We start from the raw sequence: 19,878 nt of genomic DNA, 5'->3' as shown, positions 1-19,878 counted from the left end.
AATCCCCATCTACAGATAAGGTCAGAAACAATCTTTCATTCAGTTCTATTCTGAAACATGGCTTCAAACTTTATAGACCTGTTTCATGAAAACAAGCTATTTCAATGCATATAAAGAATATTTTGTGAAAATGCTAACTTGTTTTATGTGAGTTTTTGTTAACGTGTTTTATAATTAAGTTTTATGAAAAATGATAGTTTAGCCAGGGGATGTGGTGCACACCTTTAATCCCAGCACCTTGGAGGTAGAGACAGGTGAATGTCTGTAAATTTGAGGCCAGCCTGGTTTACAGAGTGAGTTCCAGGACAACCAGGACTGTTACACAGAGTAACCCTGTCTCAAAAAAAAACAATCAATCAATAAAGTTAATGCTGATCAGCACAACTATAGTAGACCATAAAATAGTATTTCCTGAGGTTTTATTCTATGTGAAAGAATTATACTTAGGAATTGACCCTTTTAATCCTTATGCATTATGCTCTGACTACCACTGTGGAGTTGAGAAAGCAAAATTTGAAAACTGTCTCTGTAGAACCAGGATGTTTCTTTTAATTCTGGGACTGCAGTCTATAAACACCTTGTTCTTAACCACTCTGTTATCTTGGCCAAGAAGAACACTGCTTGGTTATTTTAAGACAATCTCAAGCAAGACACAGATTAGGAAAACAACAAAACATCAAAGTGATAAGAACGACGTGTAGAAAACCAGGAACTCTGAGGCTTGCCCATCTTTGAATCTACAATTGATGCTTCACTTACAGGGATTTGCTCCATCAGCCACTATTAGCATGCGAAGGGAGGACAGGTTGACATCTCTCTGATCTCTATGTGCTACAAGTGCCCAATGCATGTCTCTTGATTTCACACAAGCCACTTTTGCTACAAAGGAAAACAGAAGTTATGATATGTCACTGCCAGACTGTGTGAAGCTGAAAAAAGAGGTAATTGCAATCCATCAGGAATGGTGAATTATCTTGTCACCAAATCACCCACAGGCCCAGGAGAGACCAACCTTTGTACTGGCAGACCTTCTGGATCCAGGAGAGAGGGTTTACCTTCATCAGCGAGTACGGGATGCTAATGACATGCATCATGTTCATGACACTCTGAAACCAATGATGAACACAAGAGGTAAGAAAAGAGGTTGGGATACAAGAGGAGGGGCTCACTGTTTTGACACAGGGAAAACAAGCCAAGGCTCGGCAGGCAGAAAAAATAAACATGAGTACTTCAAAGAAGTACTGAGGTTGACTAACAGGAGAGGAGCTTTAGGGGGACAAGAAGAAAGCTGACACAAGTGAGGCTCAGTATTACTAAGGTACACTCTGGTACAATCCTGTAAGACAAAGTGACCTATTGGAGATTAGCTCATCCTCTTTGCTCCTCGACTACTGATAGAGTCAAAGAATTTAAATTCCAAATCCTTTTCTCATTAAAACTTTGTATTAAAAAGAATCTCAAAAGGCATTTTTCAAAAGTGAATACACAGGGTTGGGAAAATGGATTATTTGGTGAAGTGCCTTCCAGGCAAGCATGAGAACATAAGCTCTGATTCACCAACACCCATGAAAAAGGTGTATATCGTGCCCTGTGTCTGTAACTCCAACACTTAGGGGAGTGAAGAAGCACAGACGGGTAATCCCTGAAGCTCACTGGTTAGCCAGTCTAATCCAATCAATGAGCTTCAGCTCATAAAGAGAAAACCCTGTCTCAAAAAGATAAAGGGGTCAAACTTTTAACTTTAGCTTCTCCATACACATATGTACACATGTGCATAGAAATCTGCATATATCTACACTAACAAGTACATATACCACACACATATGGGCACATACAAAGAGCGCAACACATATACAACACATTATATACACTCAAAATAAGAAGAGAATACATAAATACCTAAGATATTTATGAAAAAAATGCTCATTACAGCAAATACGAAAAATTCAAGTCAAATGCAAATCAAAACTAAATGAGTTAACACCTCTCAGAATAGTTATTATAAGAAAAAGATGCTAGTAAATACTCAGAGGAGTAATCCCAAAGAAACTTGGTGGGAATGTATATTAGTATAGCCAAAGTGAAAAATTGTTTGAAGATTGCAAAACACACATATACAAAACCCCAAATGCAAGTAATAATAACAAGACAACTACAATATGATCCACTAGGATCACTGCTGGCATATTTCCAAGGAACTGAAGTCAGTATGATGAAGACACATCACACTCATGAGGTCACTGTAGCACTATCATCTGAAATAGCCATGATAAAAATTTAACCTAGGTATTTATCAATGGAGGAATGGGTAGAAAATGTGATATATATACACAGTGAAATATTTTGAAGATAAAAAATGAAACCCTGACATGTGTTGCAATATGGGTATAACTAGAGGGCATTACATTAATCAGTCAGGCACAGGAAGACAAGATACTGCTTGGTGTTATTTATATGTGGAAGCTAAGATGTTGATTTCAAAGAAGTAAATACAGTAGTGTTACTAGAAACTTGAAATGGTAGATTGGGATGATGAGATGGAAAATGCACACAAGACATAGCTAGGTGGGAAGATTAACCCCTAATATGCTACACTGAATCTTAGTCAAATGACCAAGAAATGATAACTAGTTACCATGTTGCTAGTTAACAGACTATAAAGCAAGCAACTTTGGAAAGGTGTCAGAACCACAGTCTCCTTCCAGCCTTGCCAACACAGATTAAGATACTTAGTCAGCTCCTTAAAGTGGATAATGAAAGCTGACAATAAAAATGGTCAATGCACATAGGTTGTGATTAAGTCTCACATATCTTGCAGATACACTGATCTACAGCACAGCCCTAGGAAGGACTACAGACTGTAAACATCAAGGCAGTGTTTTGGCTTGGCCTCTGTGTACTAGGCAGTCATGGCATCAAAGGAAGAAGCTCCAAATGAAAACGAAAAGACTACCATACGTTCCTCACCAGGAATGAGGTCTCTACAGAACCTATGCAAACTCAGCTTCTTCTGAGGGTTTCTTTCCACTGAGTTCTGGGGAGGAGCTTAAGCACCCCCAAGATGAGGTCAAGCATATGCTACAATGTGTTCAATCATGTGGCTTTAAGTGGAGTCAACAAAAAGACTCACAAATTGCCAGGTACTGCAGGCAGGGATATAGAACAACAGAATTAAAGTGTGTGGTCAACTTGAGAGTCGCTAGAGCATAATTGATGATTCTTTCAGAGGGGACTAGGAAGCAGGGATAGAGAAGACATAATCTTAAGATATCATAAGATAGAGAATGCATAATCAGAACCACGTCACGTGCTACTAGAGGTACTAACTCTGATAGTAACCATTTCTGTTCTTGAGGATGTGACAATGGAACCACATGTACCACAAATACAGATGGGCTACATGCTTAGTTAACACCAAGTCACATTATTCTTATGCCAAACACAACAGGTAAGACTATTTCCATTTGACTCTATCAATAAATGAATTTTGTTAGGCCCCCCAGCTACTTGGGAGGTTGAAACACGAGGATTCCACATGCAAGGCCAGTCTACCTAACTTATCTAGACTCTATCACAAAAAGAAAACCCTACTGGGGTGGTGGCACACACCTTTAATTCACTACTTAGAAGGAAGAGGCAGGAGGATCTCTGTAAATTCTAGGCCAGCTTGGTCTAAAAAGCACATTTCAGGACAGTTAAGGCTGTTACACAGAGAAACCCTGTGTCGAAAAAAAAATCAACCAACCAACCAAACAAACAAACAAAAAACAAAAGAGCCAGGCTGTAAATGAATGGAAGCATTTGCCAAAGATTGAAAAAGTCCTGCATTTAATTTCCGGTGCTTAAAAAAAAAGTGTCTTGTATATATGAATATGACACTCACTAGAATCACAGCTACAGCATAGTCTTGAGCTCAGGTTTCTTAATTTTCTAACCCCAAATCTGTGTTATTTTCTCTGCAACAGTATACACGACATGCCAACATTTCAAACCATTTTTCTCCATCTCCACTTATAAAAGCATCCAGATGTTAGAAGTAAGCCTTACTGGACTATCTACATGATACTTACATGTTCATGACTTATACAAATAGATCTGGCTCACCAACAAATAACAAACTGCAATATTTATATTCTCATCATTCATATAAAATTATTGCAGTTTTCTATTTCAGGAAATAAATGAAGTTTAAGCATAAAAAAACACTAAGAAAACAAACAAGTCCGTCAAACTGCCCTATATGAGATAGATGGGGAATTCCAAATATGCATTTTTGTTTGTTTTGTTTTTCTTTTTTTAAGAGCCAACAAGAAATTTAAAATCTAAGGTCATTTCTCTCCTAAAGTATTCACAGTCATCTCAGTCATCACTTTGCAAGTGGCACTGATAATGAGACGAATATCTCTCCATAATGCATGGAAAATTGTCATTTTAAGAACAAGCCTAAAATGCTCTTCTCCCTTGCAAATAATCTAATAGCAGACCTCCCAACTCTTAGAAAACCAGTAAGAACATTCTCTTGAGAGTGGGAAAGCGATCTTGACAGTTAAGGCACTAGTAACAACAGCAGGAAACCTTCAAAGCCCAAGGTAGAAGCTTTAAAAATGCTACTCTGGTAACTACCTCAATATATGGGTCCAGGATTCAAACCAGTTTTTCTGAGCCCAGTTGTCTTTATTATACTGTTGCAATAAGCTAGCTGAGTGGACAAAATGACTCTTAGCACAATGTTTACAATGTGAAATGGGACTTTGCAAAAGTTGGACACACTTGCATGAGGAGGGCTTACTTACTGTCAGTATGCCATGCCAGAGCCCTACATCCTTTTTGAAGTCTAGAACATTCACAATGGTTTCAGCTGTATGAGAGAAAAAAAATCACATTTTTACTTTACATTATAGAGCAGCATGAGTGAAATTGCAAGGAAAACCCATCATCTGAGGGGTCATCTATCTTATAAGAATCCCACATTACTCCATCTTCACAGAAAGTTTACAGTCATAAATAGATGACTAAAAAGTGTTTTTAGGCTAATCAGGCTAGAGAGTGCTTTCAGGATAATATTTAGATATGTCAGCAAGCAGCAATAGCTGCCAACATATCACCATTAGAAAACATCTTACCATTATCACACATGGTGGTGTAGGCCTGTGATGACAGCACTTGAGAGGCTGAGAGAAGATGATCACAAGGCTTGGCTATACAGCTAATTCAAAGCCAGCTTAAGCATGCAATGAGACTTCTAAAACACTGTCACATAACAACATATTCCCAAACACAGTATTATCATCCTATTTATGCCCTGCCTTCATAGGGCTTTCTTTTAATTTCTCCCACATGTGACCTAGTTTTTCTAATAGGGAAACATGGAAGGGAAAGAGATTTTGACAGTGCAGGCTTGTTTTCTCATATTAGAACTGTTTTAATACTAGTGAGGGGAACAATACAGGAAAGGAGATACCTCAAGACAAGGATGGTGTAATATTGAAGCAATACGGGATGAGAATTCCAAAGGGGAAAGAACAGGGAAAAAGCTGTAAAATACGTTGTTGAAAACAATTATTTCCAAAGACTGGGGCAGTGATGTTGAATAGTCAGGCACTGAGGATTTAGGCCTTCATTTGACCTTGTTCTTATCAAACAGGTACTTCAGTCACCTGTGCACAGCTCCTGGCCACTTCTCAGTGTCCTGGGCATCTACTGATGCTAGGTCTTATGGTCCTCATTCCATTTGGCAATACATACCAAAGGCTCATTCTATCTTCTGCTCTCCTGTCAGAGAGGATAAAATATGGAGGCAGACCAGACAGACTAACTTGAAATATAGATATCTAAAGGAAATATCCTAGATTCCTTTTTATAATTTAAAGTAGAAAAAGGTTATGTATGTATATATGTGTTTATATTTACTTTTGATATGTAAAGGGTGACAGCACCAGAACTTCAAAGCATGCAGGCCAGGACACACAAGTCACTATGTTTTGATTTAAAAAAATAGCAGAGATTAGAGGACATGTGTCTCTAAGTGTTAAACAGTCTAAACATTAATAGGGCATGTCTAACAGACAAATTATTCTTAAAAAGGGCAAGGATGGGAAGATCACACCAGCAGCAAAAAAAAAAAAAAAAAAAAATTTAAAGTCACTTAGAAGTGGGTTTAAGGACCACTAATTGCTTCTTCAGGTCCCAGAAACTCACATCAGTGTAGAGTTATCTGCTGTGACTATGCCCTCCCTGTAAAGAAAGTTGGGGCAACAAGCCAAAGGTTCTTGGAAGGGTTGCTTTAGCTTTTCCTTCTGTGTGTCCACTCAAACCTATTTTCATGATTACTGCCACACACTCTACCTCTGCTTCTCATAACTGGAGAAAACACACCAGGAAACATAGTGTCCTCTTGAAAAACTTAGAAAACCCTATTCTCAAAACTTCTTATTCAACAATGAGAAGTGGGATAAAACATGGCACTTAAAAACAAAGAGCTTCTGAAGATATATATTCATGTGTGTTGGTGGAGATTAATTAGCATACGTGTGCCAACTGTGAGGTAAGCCACACACCTCCAAACCCATGTGGTAAGGTTGTAATACTTCTTATGGGACTGAGCCTTCAAGAATGTGATAAATATTAAATGAGGACATAGGTACACACATGGAAAAATGTCATATGAGGACACAGTAAAAAAAATGCATTATCTAGATGGTTGGTAGAGCCCACCATTGCCAGCATTCTCATTTCAGACTTTCCACTGCAGTCCCTGTGCCTTTAACACCAGCTCAAGCTGATGCACTAACTCAATTAAACTCACCTACTTAAAGTTCACAAACTGATGGATGGAATTGGTACAAACAGAATGCTACTTTGATGAGTACCAGTGGGAACCACACAAACTAGCTAGCCATTAGGCATCCCTGGTCAGTGGGAATCCCCAAAAACCCAGATCCAAGGGAGTCTCAGGATCATCCACACCTTCTGTATAGCTGCAGGCCTGTGTGAGTGCCTGGCAGTGTGTCAGCAGTGCTATCCTCGTCACGGTCACCCCAAGAACGCTTCCATCTTTACACGTCTTATACTGAAACGAGACAGAAAGTATGGAAAGGGATTTTGACATATTTCTGGTCCCCACTCAATAGCTTCTAGCTATTTGAGATACTGTGAGTCTCTCCACACTGGAACTAGTGTAACGATGAGACGTGCACACCTTTTCCCAGTATACACACCCAGACCCTGGGGAAGGATGACATCCATCTTACCTCAATATAAGCTGTGTCATTATTTGCATCTTTGATGTGTGGAAACCAGTCCCGAGGAGGTTTAGAGAGGTGTTTAGACTCTGTGACAAACCATAGCAGCTTTGGCCAACCTTAGAAATAAATCATAAATTTCTTTTAAATAAATAGGACCTAGAAAACAGGTCTGTAGAATTTCCTTCTCTTATGACTACACACTTGTTTTTCAAACACCACTTTAATCTACATGGATTCTCTAGAATTCCCATACATTAAATTGAAAACAGCATCATCAAAAGAGTGCTCAAGATACCACCAGCCACATCCCATCACTCCCACAGATTATGAGCTAAATGTATTATCAGAAATGTTGACATGCTAGAAAAGTCCTGTCCTTGACTCAATAGGACATTCTTCCACAAGTGAAGAGCTAGCCTGTAGAACAAAAGGTTAAAAGGGGAAGCAAATTCTCAGGAGCTCTGTGGCATACCTTTGAACTGTGGGATCTCTCCTGTTGGGCTTTTTGGAAGTCCTTTGTGACAGGCATCACTAGTCAAAGCAACAGTTACTCCACAGCTTCCAAGCAAGAAACCTATCTGCTGGCTCCCTGCATCCTGAAAGGTGATCAAGGAAAGAGTTCAGAATCTAAGACAAGCTGGACAGTGGTGGTACATGCCTTTAATCCCAGCACTTATGAGGCAGAGGCAGAGGCAGACAGATCTCTGTGAGTTTGAGGTTAGCCTGGTCTACAGAGTGAGTTCCAGGACAGCCAGTGCTACATACAGAAACTCTGCCACAAACAACAAGAATCTAAGAGAAAACTGTATTGCTTGCCAAAGCACTGCTCTATCATCTAAGGAACATGGAAATGAACTACACTCCCCAAAACCCTTCTCCCCCAACTGCGTGTGTGTGTGTGTGTGTGTGTGTAAGAGAGGGAGAAGAAAGACAAGGCAAGACAGGAGAGCAAGAGAGAACTCACAAGTGTGAGTTCACACATAAAAATGTTGGGTGGGTAAGAAGGTTTTGAGGATTTTGGAGGAGTTATAAGAGTGGATAAAATTATCAAAATATATTTTACAAAATTTTTAATTAAAAATCAAAGACAATGATTTTAAGGTTTCATTATCATGGAGATAAATACATTCTGATAATACATTATCTATAACATGAATACCTAGCAAACTAATTTTCACACACTCAAAGGCTGGTTATTGAAATATCACACCTGGTAGAGTTAGAACCAAGAGGAATCTTTACCCAGAGTAATGGCAACCAGGACCATCTTTACCATGTAGCATAGATCACATCTCAATGGAGTAACCAATGCACCTTAAAATGGGCTATGGATACAGGGCAGTAACTCTGGAGACAGAAAGCCTAGGAAGGCACCAAGCTGCCAGGACTAAATGTCACCTTTCAACAGACATCACAGATGGGGCTCCCTGGCTACAACAGCTTCAGTAGTTGCCTCCCATTGTGAGTTTTATTGTCTCTATTACTAGTTTGCTTCTCATAAAGACAGATAATAAGCAGCCTAGTCACCAAGATTCAACCTCTCTCCCATCAGCTCTGTTACTATGTTGGTGGCTTAAAAGGTAAAATAAAAATCTCAGAGTACCCAGCATTTCTGGAACTAAAAACATATCATGATATATGAGAGTTGAAGCTACACCCATCTTGATTCTATGAACAGCCTTCAAGAAGTTTGGCTTGTTGACTCCTCTCTGTCCCAGGAAGTCACTGGGCAAAGCAAGCCTGCTTTGGTATTCATCAGCATTAACATTTCAAAGTCGTTGTCTGCTAAGTGCTTAGATTATACTTTTCCTAATGTAGATTTATAATCTATAGTCTTCTTACATGGATTTTTTTTTCAGGAAGCAACAGCAAACAAGCTAATTGCCTAATTAACACAACTTGCAATAAGAGAGGTGATGTGGACTTCACTATATGGGGTCAGTCCCTATTTTGGAGACATTTTTTGTGGAGCTTTTTATTGTTGTAATACTGTTTTCAAGTAAAGTCAAGATCAAACACTACGCCTCTGATGAGGTGAGGCAGGCAGAAGAGGTAGGTTTTAGCAGCAGGAAGTGGGCTGCTTCTCAAATTTATGAACACTTTGCTGAGTCAGGCAAATACCACAGCTGTCTCCTAGTGGGGAGTGACTTGGTCAGAGTTACTCACAGCTTCCTGCTGCAGTAGAGGTACAAATAAGAAAGCATGACACTATGAACTTGGGTCTAAAGCCAGGAGTCTAACCTCCCCTTCCCCCAAACTATTGACCCTAAAAAGCTAATTAAGTTGAAAGAACATTTCTTAGACATGTATGAATTCCTGGAGTGTTCAATCCCCAGTACTGAAAGAAATTTTAAAAAGAGTAGGAATATGAGAAGTGGGAGAGGAGAATGATATGAGGAAAAGGAGGACAGCCTTGCAATATAAAGAGTGGAAGCAATATGACAGACCAAGATTAAAATACTGCTGTTAGTATTTATTAAATGTTTTCTCTAGTTGCACCTCCTGTTCTACAAAGTACCACTCCAGAGGCTAGACAAAAGCTTCAGATAAAGTCTGTCAAGTTATTAACAGCCTCCAGAGGGTAACATCAAATACATAGTAGAGCCAGCTTCTGCAGCCTTCTACATCCAACATTCAACCAATATAGTAAGATGAGGTGATGCATCAGACTACATCAAAACAAAGGTCAAAAAAGAAGTCAGGACCGCGAGGGGTTGGTCCACCAATTGAGGCAGTGTACCTGTTCTAATGGAAGCTTACCAATCTAGCTGGACCAGGTCTGAACAAGCATGTGATCAAACCGGACTCTCTGATTGTGGCTGACAATGGGGACTGACTGGAGAAGCCATTGATAAAGACACTGGGACTTGTTTGTACGTCATGTTCTGGCTTTTTGGGACCCTGGTCTATATGGATGCACAGCTTCCAAGGCCTGGATGTAGGGGGAAGGGCCTTGGACTTCCCACAGGACAGGGTTCCCAGCCCTCTCTCAAGCAGGGAGGGGAAAGGAGAAGGGTGAGTGGGGGAGCAAGAGGGGATTGGGAGGAGGGAAGTGCAATTAATTATTTGAATGGAAAAATAAAAATAAAATAATAATAAAAAAGAACTTTGTGGTCCTCACAGTCCCTCACCCCCAAACAGGATAAACAGCTACATTTCCACATAGTACCAATGGCTACTTGTGGTATGCAAGGTCCCTGGAAAGGTATAGATGAGAGGCCAAGTCAGGGAAATAGTCATATCTAAAGATGTGAAATGAGATAAATCCCCCCAGACATACACTCTGACCTTGACATCATTTACTAAGTACTTTATCCCTAAAAATAAAGATGGCTCTGATAGTTTCTTTCTCATGGGAGAGTAGATATGCAGACACACCATACTCAGAGGGCAGGAGAGGCAGGCTTGTATCACTACAACTCCTACCCATCACACTCCTGGCAGTTTATAACACTAAGGGCAGCAGATGATCATGCCCTTTACAAATGTTTACAAAGTTTGTTACTTCCCCTTTAATAAAAGCTACCACAAACCTCAATTTAAGTATTTCTATTTATTTCCAAAAATTTATTCAACACAGAAAAGGCTAACTGATGTCACTGTTCAGAAATTGCTTGTGTGTGGCCTCTGCGGCAGTAACTCCCCATATCCTCATATCAAATATTAGTCTGATACATCTATCAATTAATGTCTTTTTAGTTGTGTTTATAATGGAAATCTTTAAGCATGCAAAAAGAAATAAGAGAAAACATCCTCATGTATAGATCATCCAAGGTTAATAATTATAAATTTTTGAGCATGCTGAACTCATTTATTATCCTCATTATACAAGTGTATATGATAGAAAATGTTTATACCCAAGGAACCCAACATAGAAGGACAAACGAGTGTGCACGTGCTCACACAAACATAAACATATCCACGTATGTACAACACCTCACACATGAATACACAAAGGATCACACACATGCCCCAATACATACTCTTGTATGTTCATACACATTAAGAAACACTCATATACCATATCCAGGCATATTAGGAAAGTGAATCGCAAGTGTCTGCCATACTGTGTACATAAGGAGACTTCAGCTAGGGATATCCTTTCTGGAGCAGCCCTTCCTCACCCTGGCAGGCAGCTGCTCCTCATTTCCCCAAAGCCTTCAGCAGCTCCACTCCTATTTTCCATCTATTTCTGTGGTTCATGATCCCAGGTCTACCAAGTACCTCTTTCAAAATGCCACTCTGTTTAGATAAAGTGGTGAGCAAATAGGACTCTGACATTACTCCTTCCAGAGGTTCCATCTGAAATGGTGTTGAAAACATTCCTTGTTTTTGTTTTCTTCCAGACAGGGTCTCATTCAGTAGCCCACATTGGCCTCATTGAGGGCAACCCACCTGTTTCAGCATCCCTACTGCTATGATTACAGTTGAGTGCCATATGTCTCCATTTGGAAACATTAACTAACACAAGCAACCAATCAACCATGATTCTCTGGAGAAAGCCAGACACTCTTGACAGCATACACAAAGGCTCAGAGAGCAACAGATCTCTATGGGTATTACATAGCTGTTCAAGTTACAGCAGGAAGGGAATGACCAAGACAACAGGCTGTTTCGTTCTGCTATCACTGGCACACACAGAGACAGATTCTTCATTCTGCCAGCCTGGTTGGGTCTGTGCTATCACTTCGTATTCAGATCATCACACCTATGGATAACCTTTACTTCTCAAGGATATCTAGGCCTAACTTACTTTTCAGGTTAGCAAACTCACTTGGCTGACAGAATTACATACAGGTTCAGACACCATGAGATAGTGACATTTATTTCCAGATGTACAATGACAATTCAAGTCCTACTAACAAGGTTGAAGGTTGGCTCTCTCTTGTCCCACTCCCCTGTTCTAAACTATAAATTGGGTCACCAACTTCTCAGTAAAAATGCCTAAATGTTTCCCTTTCACTACCAGGATTAGAGGGGGAAGAAAGGCAAGTTGTTACTTAGGCATTAAACAATTTTTAGGGTTGAGAATAAGGAGTGTTAATGGGGCCTTTAAGGTAACATTAAAGGACGTTAAATAGTGAGATGCAAGAATTAGGTTTCACATACTTGATCACTACTCATATACTTGTCTTATTCCACTTCCACTTGTCCCCAGGTAAAAGCAGTCAGGTAAAAATAAGAAAACTGTGCACAGGCCAACAGGCTCCTATATTCTACAGGCACAGGTCAGGAAAGAAAGTTCAGCAGCACTGTTAGGAAAATGCAAATTAAAACCACGGTGAGATTATTTCACACCTGTTGGAATGGCTTTTTATCAAACAGGTGAACAGTAACCGGTGAGGACAAGACTGTAAAGAAAAGTAGACCCTGAAAACTATTACAGTGGTCCTGGGAAATGGTGTAGAGATTCCTAAAAACACTAACACCAGAACTTCTACAGCCCTGGTAGCTGCAGGCAGCAAATTATAATAGGGACCACCAACTACACTGGTGAGCAGTGTATACAATATTAGCTTTTTATTTGTCCCACAATAAGAATACACAATAAAGATACCAGCAAGTTAGTCATCTTAATTAGAGAGCAAGGTATGACCAATCAGAGGCAAACCTGGAATTTGACAATAACAAGACAAGTGAACACAAGGCAAGGACCACCACTCAAAGTCAGGACAAGTCAGTGGAGCTTTCATGTGTCTGGCTTTCTATGTAATGATACTAAGGAATGAGAAAACAGATCGAGATAAAACAGCTCCATGTTGTGCTAACAAACAAGCGTAAGCTCCACCTCTAAGAGGTCTCACACCTGCAGGTGAGACATGCTGTGTGAGTGAATAACTGTTCCCTTAATAGATAAAACTGATGAAAATCTATTCTGAGCCTTAGAGACAATGATTACATGTCACTGCACTTGCACAGCAAAGATAAAAAGCCATTCACAAAACTGTAGTTGGCACATTCTCACCCAACACATTCAACTACCACTGAGCCTGTCACCTCTAGCTAAGGTTTAATGAACAAGAGTTCTTTACCTTTCTTGTGAGTGGCACTTCAATGGGGACAGGAACCACTTCAGCCAGAAGGCAACCATAGAAGGCCACCATGAAAGCAGCAGGGTCATTGTTGGGGAACACGAGCGCCACCTGGAGACGTGCAAGACACAACAGCACGATTTATCTTTCCAAAAACAACAGCATGAAAATGCCAAGATCCCAAAACAATAGTACAGGTTTGTAAGACCAGCCAGTGCTCGGGAGGTTGAGGAAGAAGGACTATAAGTTCAGGGCCAGCATGGGCTACAGAGCAAAAGAAAACCTCAAAAGTGATGGATGATGAGAAAAATGTTTTATACAAAGTGCATAGTAAGAAAAACTTTAATAGGTGTCCCATACTTTTCTTCCCCAACTTATCTGGAAGGGAAACATTAACAGTTGTCAACCATAGTACCATTACTAGACAATAGCTCATTTAAAATTTTGCTCTTATCTTCCATAGACATGATTTTCATATACATAAAAACTGTACATAATGTGTTTTAATCTTTTTCACTGATCTACATAAATAACTCCTTGTATTCTGATATATAGCTCTCACAATTATAAATAGTTAAATGCTTGTATAATTCTTTACTAAGTAGTTGAGCAAAAAGCTTGGGAGCTAGACCCAGATAGAACTCAATTCAGATCCTAAGGTACTAGTGAGTTCTAGGATCTTAGGCACAAGTTGGGCCTCTCTAAGCCTCGGTTTCAACATATGAGAAAAAGAGCAATAACAGAAACTGCACCTGATTGCCATGGTAAATGTCCAATAACATAGGGTTTACAGATTTCAATACGAAGTATGACACATCACATCATATGTATCTATAAACATGTACTACTAGTAATCCTCACAATACCAGTCCTGGCATAATTTCAACATCAGTCTCTTATGTTGTATATGCATATTTGCATTGCCTATTACTATAACTAAGTATTTAATGAGTGTTTGTTCCTGGTTCTTCCTTGTTCATCCAAAGTTCAGCCCATCTGAGAGTAGAATATTATAACCCACTACGGCTGGATGTAACTACTAAATAGATTTTCCAATACCCCTTAACAGTATGGCATATCTTAAGGACAACAGCTTTCCTTTTCATTTCCCATATTTACCCTTTCAGTCTTGCTATGTTCCCTGAAATTTGTGTTCAAATATCTGAAACAAAGATTTCCTGATATATTTTAACATTTTGGAATATATTTGATGTTTTAAACATGTTTCCTTTATATTGATAGGTAATAAGTATTTGGCCCAATTTCTCCATACCTTTTAAATTATTTTAATTTTGGTGTGGACATACTTTCTGAGAAATGTTTTAGATGGTTTTATAATTATGACAGTATCAGAGAATGTACTCATGCAAACTAGAATGGCTGACTTCATTAAGCAATATCTTCTGGGATGTCATCCTACATGCAAATTGTCACTTAATGTCAGTATTTGGTACATGACTACTACATAGCAAATTTAATGCTTATCCTATCCTAGTGCTCTCTCTCTCTCTCTCTCTCTCTCTCTCTCTCTCTCTCTCTCTCTCTCTCTCTCAATACAGGATACAGGATAGTGGGTAGAAACAAAATTAAGTTCTAGAATACATGATTTTCTTTCTACATGGCTAGAAAACCAGCTAGATGAACAAGTTGGAAAGGGAATAAGGAGTGTGTATGTAAGCATATTAACTAAAACTAATTCTTTGAGGTTGAGGTCTCATATGTATCTGCCTTCATTTGAGGCCGTCAGTGTGTGTGGACAAGCACATTTTCAGGTGGCGAGGCTCATGAATAAACAAGAGACAATTATAAATTTATAATGATCCCACTACTGCCACCTGATTTCTTCCCACAAAGCAGGCCAAGAACTCTACGGAAACTGATCAAAGCAGCAAAACACACAAAACTCCCCAATCTGATGGTCACACCTGTTTCACAATGAATGCATACTTGTCTTTCACATCCAACCTCACCCTACTAAGGAGGAAGGACAGGCTGAATCCTGGGATTTTAAAACAGAAGTTATCTAGTTATTTGAACCTCACTTACCCTGTCTCCAGGCCGTACCATAGGTTCTTGCTTTGTACCTAATTTATGTAGAATGTTGTATGCAACCTTCATACTTCTTGTCCATAGTTTGCCTGGTAATATAAAGTATAAACACACAAGTAACTTTAACAACATACACATACATTTTAGTTACATACAACTGTAAATATTAAACTAGGGAGCATTTTCAGAGTCAAGCACATACATCTATTTTGCTCAGTATATGTGTTTGAAAGCATTGACAAAAACAGGGACAGGGAAACAAGACTATAAAACTGAAAGCTAAAAGTGACTCAGAAGTAATAGTAGTAGAGATTTTATTATTATTATTATTATTATTATTATTATTATTATTATCATTATTATTATTATTATTTTATTTATTTATTTTATTGAGCTCTATATTTTTCTGGTCCCCTCCCTTTCTCTCCCCTCCACTTCAATCCTTTCCCATGGTCCCCATTCTCCCAATTTATTCAGGAGATCTGTAGGCCCATATTTCTGTATAGTGTGGCTACCAGGCACAAAAGCCATAGACCCAATCTGAGGTGGTCATGTAGCTCTGCAGACAAGCTGTCTCTGCCTAACAAAGATCAGGATGTTTGGTGCTCCTTTCCTTTGTAACTTGAAGTATATCTTATAGAGATGCTAATTCAGGCCTACATGACAGCTAGCATACTCTAGATGTGGACATGACAAAAGGCCATTCACCTGGTTGCCTATGAGACAACCTATTGTATTCCTCCCAACCCCCCCTCCCCGCTCAATTGATGTGATGGTATATAAGCTGTTTGGATAATAAATGGAGGAGATTGTCAAGAGATCGTCAAAAGAAAAGACCCTGAGATGCCCTTCAATGATGACCATGTGAGTTGTGTCTGAATATTCCTCGCGGCTCCGTACCAGTCCAGTTAGGGAAGAATAATTTTCTGTGTGATTTTGTCTTTTTCTACTTCCCATGTAGATTAGATCCATCTATGTCTCTCTTAGGGTCCTCATTGTTGTCTAGGTTCTCTGGGATTGTGATTTTCAGGCTGGTTTTCTTCACTTTATGTTTAAAGACCACTTACAAGTGAGTACATATGATAATTGTTAAAAACAATAAGAGAGACGGAGGAGGAGGAGAGAAGGAGAGAGAGGAGGAGAGAAAAGGGAGAGAGGAGGAGGGGGAAAGGGAGAGAAAGTAAGAGAGAAGGAGAAGGAAGGGAGGGAGAGAGGGACAAAGGGGAGAGGAGAGATTGAAAAATTTAATTTTCACTTGTTTAGCCAGTCTTAGGCTTAGCCAATGACAGGGAAGGAGTTGATGGGACATGAAGCTGTAAGTTTCTTATTAGTTAACAGTATATAGACATGGGAATGGAAGGGGTAGGGTCTTGAAAAATCCTCTCTCACAAAGTCTCACAGAAACTTTTTTTTTCAACTTTAAGCCTTCAACTTAAATTCCTAGAATCAGGATGGAAAATAAGTACTGAAACGACACACTGACAGAGAATCACCAGAGTTAACCCATAACTCCTCATACTGTATGACACACTTACTGTAAGCTACAGAAAAGCTTAATTGCTGTGTTTCTTCTGGGTTGAGCATGAGTATGTGAGAACCAGTGAGAGTTAGAAAGCTCTATCAGTGACATTCATCTCTTATTAATGTAATGTCCTGTCTTGGATAACTGCAATGAACACAAACTATGTAAAAATGTCTCTAATGGGTCATTCAAAGTCTGATCCACTGCAGGTTGGAAACTTCTTAGAGTGAACACGTTTTTTTTAATCTCAAGATTTAGGGATTTTGGAAGAGGAGTCTCTGAGCTTAGAAAAAGATAATGACAAATATCTATTTTAGAATTCTGAACTCTAGAAAAAATTCTAAGGTAGAATGCAAATGTTTGAAAAAGATAGTTTTTTTCTTTTCCTAGACATTTATTTAAGAACAAAACCAAGCTCTGAAGGAGTTTCACATTTTAAGCCTTAACCCTATGCCTGTACATTTCCAGGTATTCATGGTAGAACATGGGAGAATAACAGTACCTTCAAATCGAAGGAGAGTTCTTGCACATTTTACAGCACAGTCTAAGATACTCAATTATTAAAAGCTTTCAAAATAAATGAAGATTTAAGTCAATACATTCATGTAAAAGTAATATAATGCAGATCAATCTAAACGTCTCAATATAGTCAATGTCTAGTTTTCTTCTTGTAAACAGAAATTATTTTTGTTTATAATAAAGTTTTAATTTTTTAAAAAACTAAATTTGTTTTATTTCTCATTAGAACTACAGCTACTTGAATTAATGCTGCTGTTATTTACCGTTCATAGGCTTCATCTACTTGTCTAACCTTTAATGGATACTGAGGAAGGAGAATGGTTTATCTTTCATTGTTCTAACTGCCGGGATAATTCTTGATTCTCAGTACATGCTAACCACTTTTTTGGGATTTCACTAATGTCATAGGCAAGCACCAATCAAGTCCATGATTTGGTATGCAACTTAACATAACTCTTAAGTATTTCATTACTAGATGTTAATATTTCACTCATGTTTATTTCCTCTTCTGAACCTCATAGATCCTTAAAGTAATTTGGTATTTTATTTGGGTAGTATACTTCTTTATCAATAATCATCAGTTTATGAGAAACAACACAAAGAGTTGGGTTTTTTCCCCATAAATACTTTAAGGCTCCAGACTTTCCTTACTGTGAACAAAACTAGGGAGCTATTCTAGCTGAATAATTACATTTTGTTATCACTGAATAAAATAAAAAGTAATGTGTTGTAAACAAACCAATCAATTAAAACCATTATAGTCTGTTAATGCTTCAAATTCATTTTCACCTGGGATTCTTAGAAGCTTATATCTTACACTAACACACACAATCTAGTATTACATAGAGACTTAAGGAAAGCACAAAATGCAAACTTTGGGCAAAATTCTTGAAATATACTTAGTATTTTTACATCTTGTAGCTTTTAGAGAAAAGGAAACTTAGCAAGTGCAGTTACTACTATAAATCAAAAACAAGAAACACTTCCAGAGTGGGTGACAAGGACTACTTTTTCTTAGATTTGAATGAAGTCTAGGTTATTGTACAGACAACATAACTGCTGAGAAAGGAGACAGGCAGATATGCAGGGGGTAAGACAGTTATCAGAAGAAGACATCACATATAAAATAAGGCAAGAATTGTAGAGACTTACCAGGAACAATTTATAAGAAGGTGATGGGAAGACTGGTAACCAAGGCAGCTAAATCCCTATCACACTTAAAATAACTCAGAATGGATGAGGAGGAACTAATAAAGTTCTACCCCTATAGAAGGAGCTAATAGCAATAGATGGCTGCTGGGGAGGAAGAGTCAATTTTCTTCAGGGACGCAGGCCTGAAGGCTACCTATGTTCCAACAGATGATCCTATAGTCGTGCATATACAGACAGCACTCAATGGACTCAGCAGGTATTAGGGAAAAAAATGAGCACAATAGGTTGTAGTAAAAATAGATGGTGGAGATAGGGAAGGAATTGAAAGGTAAAGAATGGTAAATGGGTTTGATCAAAATATATCACACATGTATATGTATATTAAATATTTTAAAAATAAAAAGATAAATAGGAACATTTATGAGATAGAAAAGCAAAATGAACTTACAGGTATCCTAACAAAAAAAGAGGAAGTAGATGAAGATGGTGGTTTCTACCAAGTGAGAAATGAAAAAGAAAAGTGCTGTGTAGTTATTTTCATTAATTAAGGTTATGGTATCCCTTGGGATACCATATATTATATATATATATATATATATATATATATATATATATATATATATATATATAGTTAGTATGCTTCCTACTTCTACCTCAATGTGAAGATTTAAGTATCAGATAGTTTATAGGTTTACTCTATCGATATTTTCTACCAAATATTTTAAATTTCTCAGCTAAAAATTCTGCTATCTCAGGACTTGACAAGGAATTAAATTTGAGGGCTGAAGGGATATTCGAGGACTTTAAATAGTATAGTCCTTCAATTCTACCAATTTGCTCAGGCCTTAGAACAACTGAAATTCAATGATCTTTGTTTTCCCTGAATTTTCTCAGAAATAACCAATTTGTGATTCATTTTTGTTTCCCACAGATATAACATTCCTACATAGTATTCATGGTCTTAGCCAAGACTTTCATCATATGTACCCAGTTTCATTCATCTTTGACTTCCCAAGCAAAAGCACTGCACCACTGCAGAGCACAAACTTAATCTACCTTAGTACATGCTTGCAGGTCACTAAAATGCACACAGCTTCTGGGACAAACACAAAGGTTGGTGCTAGGGTTCCCACCGACACACAGACAGGTAAGGGTTGGAGTCATTAGCTGTAAAACAGCAGTGATTCCAAATATATAATTAGCTTTCAGAATTAATTTGGCCAGACATAAGGGTCATACAAAAAAAGTCTTAATAAAACCTTTTTCTAAGAGCATACTTTAAAACAACAACAACAAAAAGCTTATGTTAAATCACAAACAATAACCACTGTGTATTTTTAAGTCTTCAATGTAGCCACAA

At 38.3% G+C, this 19,878-nt stretch overlaps 1 protein-coding gene across 4 annotated transcripts in view; it reads right to left on the bottom strand.

The window, feature by feature from the left end:
* Dip2c (disco interacting protein 2 homolog C) overlaps positions 1 to 19,878 on the bottom strand; it is a 373,272-nt gene that overhangs the window by 110,029 nt on the left and 243,365 nt on the right. For all 4 annotated transcript variants that reach the window (XM_038334504.1, XM_038334505.1, XM_038334506.1 and 1 more), the window contains 8 exons: positions 15,323 to 15,414; positions 13,277 to 13,387; positions 7,717 to 7,840; positions 7,251 to 7,360; positions 6,967 to 7,069; positions 4,794 to 4,858; positions 1,013 to 1,106; positions 760 to 879 (listed from right to left, as the gene is read on the bottom strand). In XM_038334504.1, the coding sequence (XP_038190432.1) occupies positions 760 to 879; positions 1,013 to 1,106; positions 4,794 to 4,858; positions 6,967 to 7,069; positions 7,251 to 7,360; positions 7,717 to 7,840; positions 13,277 to 13,387; positions 15,323 to 15,414 (819 nt within the window). The remainder of the gene's footprint in view (positions 1 to 759; positions 880 to 1,012; positions 1,107 to 4,793; positions 4,859 to 6,966; positions 7,070 to 7,250; positions 7,361 to 7,716; positions 7,841 to 13,276; positions 13,388 to 15,322; positions 15,415 to 19,878) is intronic.

This window comes from Arvicola amphibius, chromosome 6, assembly GCF_903992535.2.
Source record: "Arvicola amphibius chromosome 6, mArvAmp1.2, whole genome shotgun sequence".
NCBI lineage: Eukaryota > Metazoa > Chordata > Mammalia > Rodentia > Cricetidae > Arvicola > Arvicola amphibius.
The sequence above is the reverse complement of the archived record's forward strand: the minus strand, read 5'-3'. Positions and strand labels throughout refer to the sequence as shown.